The sequence below is a fragment of the Rhipicephalus sanguineus genome, chromosome 7, assembly GCF_013339695.2.
Source record: "Rhipicephalus sanguineus isolate Rsan-2018 chromosome 7, BIME_Rsan_1.4, whole genome shotgun sequence".
Lineage (NCBI taxonomy): Eukaryota > Metazoa > Arthropoda > Arachnida > Ixodida > Ixodidae > Rhipicephalus > Rhipicephalus sanguineus.
This window is the reverse complement of record NC_051182.1, coordinates 17,874,738-17,887,130: the sequence shown is the minus strand read 5'-3', so window position 1 is coordinate 17,887,130 and position 12,393 is coordinate 17,874,738. Positions and strand designations below refer to the sequence as shown.

At 49.1% G+C, this 12,393-nt stretch overlaps 1 protein-coding gene across 1 annotated transcript in view; it reads left to right on the top strand.

The window, feature by feature from the left end:
• Positions 1-12,393, top strand: part of LOC119399315 (homeobox protein unc-4 homolog) — a 277,227-nt gene that overhangs the window by 120,475 nt on the left and 144,359 nt on the right. Inside the window, exon 3 of the mRNA XM_037666132.2 lies at positions 37-227. Within this exon, the coding sequence (XP_037522060.1) occupies positions 37-227 (191 nt within the window). The remainder of the gene's footprint in view (positions 1-36; positions 228-12,393) is intronic.

Genomic DNA, 12,393 nt, shown 5'->3' with positions numbered 1-12,393 from the left:
CGCATTTTTATGACACTGCGTGTCGTTTTATCGTAGATGCCGCGGAGTCAGACAAAGATGGCGGCAGCAGCAACGGCGGAAGCGGCAAGCGGCGTCGCACGCGGACCAACTTCAATGGCTGGCAGCTGGAGGAGCTCGAGAAGGCATTCGAGGCCAGTCACTACCCGGACGTCTTCATGAGGGAGGCTCTCGCCATGCGGCTAGACCTCATCGAGTCACGTGTACAGGTCAGTGACATCATCCCGAGCATGGCGCCGCCACCTATTGGCGGCGAGATCGAGCAGAGTCGGCACCTAGTGGCGAGCGGACGATACCCCGCGGTGTGGATGGCTCCTAGCGTCGTCTGCCAGCCACACCGTGTTCGCATGTGTGCGTACGTCATCCGCGTCCTCAGATTACAGCTTATTCCGTTGTGCTAGCACAGTATCAAATGCTTGTACGTATGCCTACGCGATATACATAAGCATTTCACCTTACGATACTTGTATGCACTCTAATGAGTGAGTACACGCCCGTGTCGGTATGGCGCCAGGTCTAACCATCGTACTGTCCATTCGCCAAAATCATTTCAATGTGGGTACCGCTTTCTCGTTCAAGCACGTCACATAGTTCATTCGGCGTCGTCCTAAACGGAAAAAAAGTACTAAATGTCGAGGTGTGAATGCAGAATTTTAGCGATACCATCTCGTGATGCGTTGGTCATTTCGAAATCCTTGTGATACCGCGAAGCATGAACTATCGTCTGCAGAGGATGGTAAGCGGTAAAAAAGACCTGAAGCCACAAATTTCTACAGCAATACGCGTATTCATGCAAACAGAAAAGCAGAGTGCACAAAGTTCTACTTCATCTCATTACGCAGAAATACGGGTTCTTTTTCTTTGTAGCCGCCATAGAGCAAGAAGTAAATACTTGAATGGCTCAGCCGCGCAACACAGTTTATATTGTGGTATAGGCAAAACACAACTTAAACACGTGCAAATAAAGCAAGAAAAAAACGTCGAGCACAGTGCAAAACACCAATGTGACTGAAGGCCAGTACCCCATTGATTAGAAGATTGCACTTTTCTCACAATTAATAGGTACGTTAGGACGGTTGCGTACATTGATGTGGCAATGGAGGGCCATTAGGCTGCAGTCAACGCGTTTTACTCGCCAACAATCGACTAAAACCACATACGGCGAAGCGCCGCTGCGTACATTTGTATACGCGCCGCCGACCGCCTATCCACACAAACGCGGCGACGGTGCTGCCACCTATAGCCCGATCTCGCGGCGAATAGGGCTTGCGTCTGGTTTTTTCCAGCTTCGCCGGTGACTCACACCTCACTTTTTTTTTTGTTGAGGAGATGTTATGTGGAGAAAAGGTGCACGTACCATATTATCACATCTTCGCAATGCTCGTGTCATCTTAAAGCGCTGTTTCTTTAATCTTTGGAATATGAAGTCGCGTCTGTGGATAAGTGAATCATGGCTCTGGGGAGTGTTGCAATATAGGAAGCTTAGCAGCGCATTTTGGGGTGTTTATTGTCAAACGGCATGTTCTATAGATGATTCGCAATCCAGTAAATAAAACTAAGAAAATGAAAGAAAAGTGGACTTTTTTCCCGAAATGGTAGCTAAGACAAAAAATGTGTTGGAGCCAGTGACGAACACATCAATGTATTTTACCAATGTTTGCGACATATTGAAGCTCTCAAGTCATACTATGGGATCCTTTGAAGGCGTTATCGTAGTGGCCATAAGTACTGAGGTGATAGGGGCGTTCATATAGCACGTTTCAGGTTTCTGACATCGTGTACGCCTTCCCATCGAAACGCTGAAATATTTTGTGTTCCCGCCACAACACCAACAAAAAAATGTGAAAATGGAAGTCGTACAGATTTAGTATATTTGTCGAGCTTTTGGCCCCAGTACGTCAGTGTCAGAAAATAAGGAGGCCTCATCATCTAATCACTAGCTTCGTCTCTATCGAAAACAGCGTGAGATCTTAAAGTACCGAACCCATCTTTTCCGTCTTTAACTCAAGAAAGGCGCACGTAGTCAGCACACCGATGCACCCGACGTCTTGTAATGTCAGCCGCCAAAAATGCTGGACGTCTTTCTTGACCGTCTGGGCGCCATGGCTCAAGCCTTGCACGACTAGCAACCCTCGCATCCCTGAGTGCACAGCCTTTCTTGTTTTACTCGTCGCCCCTGCATGAGCCGATACATAAATGCCGTACGCGCATGCCTTTTCCAAAGCTCTACAAGGTGCCGGCAGCCTTTCGGCATTGAGACGTCGTTTTTCTCAACACTCCCGCCTGTTCGCGTGCGAGCCAGTTCGCGCGGAAGACATCATAGGAACGAACAACTAGAGTTGTGCCCTTTGTTCTTACCCGCCCACCTTAAACACCGGGTGTAACAGCGCCATCACTCGTCGTGCTGTCTTGAAACCTGTCTGGAAGCCGTCTTCGCGGGCACGTTTCCTTAGCGCCATCTCTACACCAGAAGGCTCGGCGAGAACTGCCGTTACGGGGAGCGGGAGCTGGTGGCTTGCTTGTTTTTGTTTGCTTTCTCGTGAAATCTCGCGTGAGGGGCGCATGGGTGTTGAGACGTCGTTTGTGACTTGTCTTCTACACGAAATGAAAAAGAAAAAAAAATGGTGATGATCGGCGGCTGCCGTATTTACAGCGCAGCGTTGTTCTCTCGCGCGTGACTCGTTTGAGTGACAGGGTTGCCCGATTATGCCAGTGGCGTAGTCGAAGCCAGATATTTTCCCGCCATTTTGTTTCCCGCCCTTCGGGTGTCATCTTGTGCATGGAGCAGACGTCAAAGTTTCAACGAGTCGCTCCATACTGCGTCCCTTGGTAATAAAATGCGGCTTCACAAAAAACAAAAAAAGAAAGAGAAAGTACTCCGCATTTCCGTGTCTTGTTTCGGGCACTCTGACTTCAAGCTTTCCTTATCGCCGTTTGGAATGCGAACTTTGCCCCTGCTGGTTTATTTTCTTTTTTCTTTATCATTGCTCTTGGCAGGAGTTCTGCAATGCCTGTAAGAACCATCTCGTTAGCTCGGTGCACCTTTTTTTTTTTCTTTTTCATGGGTGCTCCATTTAAAGTAACGACGTGCTCTGTGAACATGCAGCGAAGCGTTTAGAAAATCTCAGTATTGCTGTACCGATTGTTTTCGGCGGAATTAGTTGATAAGCCAAAGGATTATAAGCGCAGAGACCCGTCATTTTTGCCAGAAAGATGGCGTAGCACGTGTGCAACTTTTGTAGCTCTTGTAGAAATCTCTGCTACACTACACATTCCCCAACAACCACTCACCCCTGTGCAGCTGCTCACAACTATCACGCACACGCGCACTAAAACAACGTAGAAGCCCACACTTGCAACGCATAGATATTCGCAATGCCCACGAACTATAGGTGGCGCGCCGTGCTTTTCAAGATGGCGCCAGGAGGAGGGTCAACCCGTTTGTTTGCATAGGAACAGATAGTACGTGCGGACGTACGGCCCGTGCCACTTTCACCGGATGAAGTCATGAGCTGTGCTGAATTGGATATGAGACTAAACTATTTTCCTAAACCATGGAAAGTGCTAAGTACTCGCCACCTAATTATTTGCTGTGGTGTGAAAGGTTATATTCAAGCTCCGTTACCGTGCATAACGATGCTTTGCGAAATCCTGTGCGTGCTACATAAAACTGCATGAACTAAAATTGGCGTATGAGCAGAAAGGCACTCCGAAGTAGTACGTACCGAGCCAACGTTTATAGATACGTTGTACTGAGCCTGCCTTACGGATTTGCCGCAGTAGTAGGCCGCCAGCGAGTAGCGCCATCGCTGCTGCACGGGACCGCACATTCAACGTGGTGATGGTTTGCAAACATAATACGCCGTCGTCATTACTTGTACAGTCGGGAACGCGGAGTTACGTCTTCAACGGAACACAAGCATTTAACTTCCCATTCAGTAGCGCTTGTGGCCATGCTGAGACTCTAGCCGTGTGCAATTCACTTCACTCGCATGTTGCAGGCTCGATCAGCACGATCCAAACACGAATATCGAAAAGAATGCACACGTATCCTTTTCGCAACGTCGAAGAAGTTAGCCGAGAGGCGTAGATTGTGGCTTTGACTGCACGTTCCAACGCTCTAACCATTTCGCTTCTCTCGTCGAGCTCGAGCGTGTTGGCGGCGTGCGGCGCTCCATAATATCCACAATAATTGATACATGCAATGCGCAAGAGGAACTATGCTTTTTATTTTGATCTCGCACAAGGATATTATACATAAATACAATCAAAGTGACTTACGAGCGTGAAAGAACATTAACGCACGAGGGGAGTGAAGTGCAACTCGCTCCTCGTGAGTTAGCAGCTGATCGTTCACCGTCGCTGTCACTCTCGGTGCCTACACAGTCTTCTACGTCCAGTGAAAAATCCTCGTCGTCAAGATGGCTTCTTTTAACAACACTGCTGAAAGCAATCTGAAGAATTTCCTCCACCGAACAACTTAGACCAGTCCGCGTCACCACGTTTACAAATTACAGAGACGTCTGGGCGCGGGGAACATTTCGCTCTCAGGTCGGTCAACGATCAAATCGCTTGCAGTGTGCTGCCACCTATCAACAAACGTACAAAAACAAGCGGCGCAGCGCACGGCCGGTCTAGAGGCGCGCGCTCGCTAGCGCGCCTCCAGACCGGCCGTGCGCAGCGCTGGCTATGAAACCAACACTGGCGAAGGACGGCGTGGAAAGCGTTCGCTCCACGAAAGGCGTGGGAGCAGACGCGTCCTCGAATGATTGAAACGTCGCTCGCACGATTAATAACAGCGTTTTGCTGACAAAGGATAGAGGCATATTTTAATGTATCGACAATTTGAGATCGCTCAGTTTTACAAGAGCACATCGCGAGCCGGCGCGACCTCCCGCGTACAGTGTTATGGGATTCATGCCCTACAAGAAACGCTGACCAATGCTATATACAAGTAAAACAGGGTGAGCTTCAACTGAATATGTCAGACGATAACATTTAACTAACCTACGTGGCTACAGAAAGCCTCGCGAAGCTGATAGTGTTGCGTGCGCTGTGGGCTAGCATTGAAAGCGCGAGTCGCCACGTATTTTCACGAAATCTTCGCGCCTCGCAAGAACGAATCAGCTTTCTCGTGTCACGGAGGGCCCGGTTTGTTCACTGATGCAGGGAACATGCCAAGTCGTAGTGTTCCTTCCTTGCCAACGCGTTAACACTGAGGTTAGCACAGCCGAACAAGGGAGCGACTGCGTAGTGCTGCCATTTTGTCGTCTACTAACCCTCCTCGAGAGGACGCTCCTGAATTCCGCTTGGCGGCGCGACAGTCTACACACTAAACAAAAATAACCAGAAACGGGAGTAAACTGCTTGTCCTCTAGCGCACAACCTTTTCTGGGTTCTTTTTTACACGTACCAGTCGCGGTAAAAATTTACTCTCACGATAACTGGGTTTTTGAACGTAGCAACGGTAGTAATTTTTTACCCCCGCTGAGGTTTTCAGCGAGTATAGTAAGAGTAATTTTCTACTGCCTTTACAATGTTTTCCCGGTGATTTCTGAGAGTTATTTCTCGGTCGACAGTTTCTTGTGGCTGATGTAGTAGTATTTATTTACTCCCCTAACTCAGTTTTCGCGGCTATTTCTGATGGTTAAAAAAAAAAAAAAAAAGGAGCGCGATTGCACCATGATCCATCGAAATTCGAATTTAATCAACGTAGAAAACACAGTATCCATGACATATATAGAGATAAACACATACACAAACACATATACATACACACACACACACACACACGCACACACAACCAATGCAGAATAAAACACCACTTCAACCGACTGCTCCGCTGTACAAACGTACTCCGGCCAGCCGGTATATATAGGCACCGCATCTTGACCCGCCATGTAGTGCAGGTAGAGACTTATGTTTTGCTTGCTTGAACAATAAAGATTCACAGCGCACGCGTAAACTTTTAAGTTTGGTGGCAAGTCGCCATGAGACACACCGACCTTTTTAGTATAAACCCGCCTTATCTCACCTTTTTGATTATCCAATTATTCGCTGGCACTCCGTGTTGGCCGCACTCCCGTTAGCAGTGCTGATGCACAAACCCGCAAAATATACCTAAGCACACACAAACCACGGCCACTCAACAATTTTTTCATTGCGCAGCGCTACACAAACACAGTAGCAGCACATATCCAGGAACGCCGGCGAAGTAGAGCGGCGCCGTGCCTGTACCAGGTTCTAACGACGGCCTCGCTAGGCCTTTTCGAGAAGCACGGCTATGCGATAAACGACCGCTGGCGATCTCCTCTGCAATTTTCGTCGTCGTTATTTTAGAGACAAATCAAAATAGGTGTCCGCTATTCGAGGAGTATTACGGAGCGATGCACTTACAACGAACGAGACCGCTCGCAGGCCTGGTTTTCACCGTGCTCGTACTTGCAGTGCACCGTCGGCCGCTCGTTGGTTCCGTCTGTCTCGATCCTGGCTCGCCTTCGCGCTAGATGTTTCACAGCGGCGGCCGCATGGAGTGAAATACACAGTTTGGACTATACACAGTTGTACACAGGACTGTACACAATCTATGCGACGCTTGTTTCACCTGCTCCGGCGAGGCACTCACACCGGCCGCTGGCCGGCTCGGTGCCGGCGACGTAGTGAAGCCTTTTTCTTATAGTTGTAGCCGGTCACTCTCCAGGAAGCAACCACGGACGATCACACCAGCCTGATTTTGTTGGCGCTGGGAGTGTTCTTCGTAGCTCTTCGCGATTCGGCACGGAAGCGAGGTATCCACGACGTCCAGGCTCGGAGCCTTGCGCTCGTAAGCGCACGGCCACTCGATAGAAGAAGCACCCCAGATCCAGCCCGCTGTGCGCAGCCGCTTGCCATCACCGCCACCAGACATATACAGCGCAAGCTTCTTACACTCGTCCCACAGGCGCTGAGCCGTGCCCCCATCTGGGAGGCAGAAAGCGTCTTTTCCGAAGAACCACTCAACAACAACTCGCCTGTCTCCAGGGCCGATATCTGCAGTACGGCTTTCCAGCAGGCTTTTTTCTTCGAGCAAGTCCTTTCGTTCACAGGCTGCTTTTCTCGCTCGTTGTGCTTCTGCAGCTGAAGTGCCTGAGGCGCGACAATGCCCAGCTTTGAAAAAAAAAAAAAAAAAAAAAAAACTCGAAGGGGCACTCATCGTCAGACAAAAGCCGCCGAAGCGGGGCGAGCGGGAGGACCTTGAGGTCACATGGTAATAAACTCTAAAACGGGGTTAAAAATCACGTGACAGAATACACCCCACGTAGTAAAATTGGATTATGACATCCTTTTACTACGTTCCTCAGAGGTGGTGGTAAAACTATGTCATGTGCCACTTTTACTCCAACGTGAGGTAGTAATTTTAGAAGCGAGGGAGTTTTTTCAGGTAATGAGCCGCAAAAACCCCAATCTCGACTAACTTTTGCTTACAGTGTTCGAAGTCACGCTACAGAACGTACGAGTTTTCAGTACAGAATGTTCCCATCACGAGTGATGAGCGGGGCGGGAGAAGCACACTGGTTTTCAGAGCAATCCTCTGAATCTGATGAAACGGGTGATGTGCCACAGCGCAATAGACGCTGGAGAGGGTGTCGATGGGAGGGCGCTACTTCCATGCCATCTCTGTACAGCTGGTACGGTCAAACACGGCTTGCAACGGGGCCTGTTAGCATGAAAGTCATCGCCGCCATCCTCGAACGCGAATACGTACATCTCCTGATCCTATAAGATGCTCCTCTTCCCTCGTCGCCTGTGAAATGCAGCGCTGCATAGCAAAAACATGTTTCCCAACCTTTCTCGCCCAGCCGCCTCTAGAACATTCCCTCACACAGAAAACGTACAGTAACGTGTTGAGAACACCAATGGAAAACAAAGAAAAATCGAGCTTCTACAGCTCTGAAAACGCATATACGATCAGAACTAACATGACACGGGGAACAGAAAGTGAATCCTAAAATTTCTAAACGAAGGACTCGTCCTACGCCTTTTTTGCGATGTCAAGAATGTACGACGAGCAAACAAGTCATAAAGGAGCCGATACAACGAGCTAAGCTGACGCAAGAAGACTGCTATCCATCAGCCAACTTCATTAGAACAAACGCGCAAGATCGGAAAAGCTGAACCCCCCCCCCCCCCCCCCTCCCACACACACATGCACGTGGCGTCGCGATATCGAGTGCGCCGCCGCACACGCAACACGGGTTATTGAGCCAATATAGAGGGGTGCGGCGAAGAGGGATGGCAGGCAGGAAGCATGCACGCACACAGGTGACCTCAGCTATACAACGACGGGAATAATGGGACCAGACAGAGGTCGCGCACGTCGACATTTCGATTTCGCCAACGTACGAGTGCACGCTTCCCCGTCAAGGACGTTAATGTCGTCGAAGGGGCCAACGCTAAATACGCGACGACGACTACCGACATACCTGCCACGACGGCGGCGAGAAAAGGGATGGGCGCGACAGCGGTGCAGCGGCGCTTCAATGCGTCGCGTATATATATAATGTACATGTTGCGGAGCGCGCACGGCACGGAATATACGGACACGTCAAGGTAGGTAAGCACGTGAGAAAAGAATGGTGAGATTAGAAAATCAGCGACGCTCATTAACAGAGACGCGAGAACGAGAAAATTATTTCGTAATAAATAAGACTGTTTCACCTTGTACATACTGCGATGACCACCTAAAATTGATCGATGTCTTACATTATCGGGAAGGCATGCTAAAGTAGGAGACAGCGGGCGCAAACAGAGCTTCATACGTAACGGTACGAAGCAGGATATTCTGAAACAGAGCGTCATTCGTCATGAGAGAACCGTCCAAGAAATTGAACAAAGAACGAACTGAGAAAACTTTTAACGATATATCGTTCTACAAGGTTCGAAATGTGGATAACGGCTGAAAATTTGAAGTGCATTCACGTGCATAACAAGTTTGACTAATTAGAAAAAAATATTGATAACCCCCTATATACATCGCATGAGCACGAGGGCAGCCCGTTGCGTGGTGCGCGCACGTGTGAGTGTCGCAGAATTTAAGATCTCCAACCTACTCGCACTTGTTGCTGAAAGCAACGGCATTGTGGAACGCGGCCAAACGAGAGTAAGCATAACGTTCGAAGCCTAGAACTTGAAACGGAATGCGTTCTCTATGAACATTCGCATTGTCCATGCGCAGGTGCTTAGGGCTGCTGAGTTCAATAAAAATCTGACTGCTCCAATGCAGCGAATGATAGCAGGATGCGTGCGCAAAGCAACACACATTCGGCGTAAAAAATGGCGTCAGCAAAGAGGTAATGAGAGAGAGAGAGCGAAATCGATGTCCAAGGAACACGGAGGAATGAAAAAACTAGGAGGGAGAGTCACGTGATTCCACCAACCTCGGCAAGCCAACCTATTCTGATGCCGCCCCTCTCGACCAGCGCGCGGTGCCCCTGGGTAGGATTAGGCCCCCGCAGCACCCGAAACCGAAGGAAGCCGACCAATAGCGGCGCTTGCCTATCACGTGACTAGGACCTATTCTTTAAATTTTCATGACTATAGGCTTCAATATCGTCACGTGACGCTCGCTCCGGTGTTTCTTTCCTCCCTACCAAGGAAGTTGTCTTTAGAGTACAGCATGGCAAGCGTTTACCGAATTCGACATTCCACGCACGATGTGCCGCTGCAATCTATACTGGCACTTATACGGAACACGCGGCGCAGAATGAGAGATTATCCTAGGTGGCTAAAGCCGCTACACTGCTACGATCGATGTCCTAATCACCGAAGCTATTCTCGAACACGCAATGCTGACCTGTTTCTCCACAGGTGCTACCACTACTTGGAAGGCAGAACACACAACGAAAAGGAAACTCGAGCTCAGGATCACTACATAACAATGATGCACCCCTGCCTTATACGCGTATAACACTGTCCTCGCATGATCAATGCTCGTGCAACGTCGTGGCTTAGAGAATTCTAAGGTTGTGGGTTCGGTGCGTACCAGCGGCAAGTCTTTTTCGCCCACTTTAATTTTCTTTGATGTCCCCCCCCCCCCCTTCCTACCATTCCGTTTAAAAGAAATGCAAATAATGCCCCCTAGCTATGCGACTCCTCCGCTTCACTTGATCTGTTGCTTTTACTATAGGTTGCGTCTAACAAGGAAACGGGCCCCCTTGACGCAATTCCCTTCTTTGTAAAGAAAATACGTATCACCAATAAGGACAACAGAGAAAACAAAAGTTTGGTGCCGCTCATTCCCGGATCACACACGCCGTTGTACACCCCAAGCAGTACGCGGTACGGTTTCCACGGGGCCACGCAGTTACTCCGCTCCTATTGTTATCCTCCCGAGCAAGAGAAACCACGCGAGGGACCCGGTTCCACTCCTGCGGAAGAAAAACTTAACCACAGAGAGCGCTCGGAGCCTCCGTATCACTCCGGTCCCATATAACAAAAGGGGAGGATGAAAAGAAGCTGCTGCTCGTAGTGCTACAGTGCGCCAACTATATAGCGCAGGCAGCAACAAGAGAATAAATGAGGGAGAGGGGGGAGGGGAGGGGGCGTGTAGCAAGACGAGCCTGGGAGCCCGTGATATCCACGGCACGGTCGTTAAATGGACGTCCACCAGAAAACGACTCGGTCCTAACGTGTAAGAATGAACGAAGCATATACCGTCCTCTGTAGCCGCCGGCTGGGAACGGCGTGCTAGATGGGGCACCGTTGCGGGCTCGGTACACACATACCCTGGAGACCATGAGCGGCAAAACCCAGTGGGAAGCACAGTTTCTCGGCTGAAAGCACGTCTCACAAGCTGTGCACTCTGCTTTCGCCGGGAGTCCTGATTGCTGCTGGCGAGTACGAAAAAAAAAACCATGCTCAGTCGAGGCCGGTGTATTCGGGTCCATCTCCCAAGTATACCCGCTATGAACTAGCGCCTCCCATGCCGTAAAGACGTGTCGACGCGTCCTATACCGACTCTTTTCGTTCACTACTTAGGGAGGCATGCCCGAAGAAAGCATCAAGGTGCACGTGACTCAGCATTCTGCAAAACTTGGTCGTCAGTTCCTACACTTGTGAAATCAAACAGACGCGAGGCAGAAAAGACGGCATCACGAATTACCCATCAAGAATGTGGCTGCCTCCTTCTCAAGTCGATATTGATGCAATGCTGACTGCTGTACCTGGTGCAACAATAAAAAGAAAAGTTTCACGAAGGAGAGAGCGAATGCTAAGTACAAGCCACAAGTATGGCTGTTTCTTGTGCGAGGAAATAACGAGGGAAGGGGCCGAGGAGCGCAAACTTTCGACTGTTTGTTCAAGAGACAGTGCAACCAAATATATAGGCACAGACATGCGCAGCAAACTACGCACACAGCGAGCGCATACCACCTAATCACAACCTGTGATCTATGAACTTGCGCTCTGCCTGCGAAAGAGACAATGAAGTGTCACTGATACACTAATGCTAGCGAATGCTAGTCGCTACAAGCGCATTCCATAAAGCAATATAAAATGCGGGAGCCAAATAACGAAGCATGTTGTATACGAGTAGCTACTTGGCTAAAGTCCCGTCTCAAGTTGCACGTTGCCTGCAATGGAGGTCGAGATTATATCCATACAGGCTCACGAACCAGGCATGCTCAGTCAGAGGTTGGTGTATCGTGTGCTTTTCATATGCAAAAGTAGTACTTACACGCATGTCGGTGTTCTTACGGCTGTCTGCTCGAGCCATGCACCAAGAAAGTGAGAATGAAATAAACCCGAGCACAACCAGCTCGACAGTCCTAAGCCGTGATTTAGTTTATGATAAGATATACATGAGACACGAATCCAGTGATGGGATGGCCAAAAGTGTTTTGTATCAGGTTTTGTAGCAGGAAAATGATTTGTAGCAGCTGCCCTCAGTTTTGTAGCAGGTTGCGAAAACGAAAAAAAAAACAGGTCAGATGGCGTTTTAAATGCTTTAATTATATATAGAATAAATCAAGTATTAAATACAGTGCGCATGAGTTCAATGACGGCGCAACTAACGCAAGCTTTAAACAAAGCCTAGGATCACAAATATATGAAGACTGGTTGGCACAAGACGCAGCTACACAATACATGAATGTCACTTCCATGAACACCAGCTTTCTTCCCTTTTTTCTCTGCATGCAAGTGTGGCATACAGTCGGCCATCTTTTTCGTGCTTGAGCAAGCCTGCTCGCCCACTCTCGATGTCGAGATGTTGCTTCAACTTTATGCCCCGCTGAATCAACACGTCAGCATTTTTAATCATCCGTTCTGCCTCAGCCACTTCCTTTTTGGCTTGGTCACTGGTAAGTTCCACATTCGGTGAACTTTGCTCTGCATCTA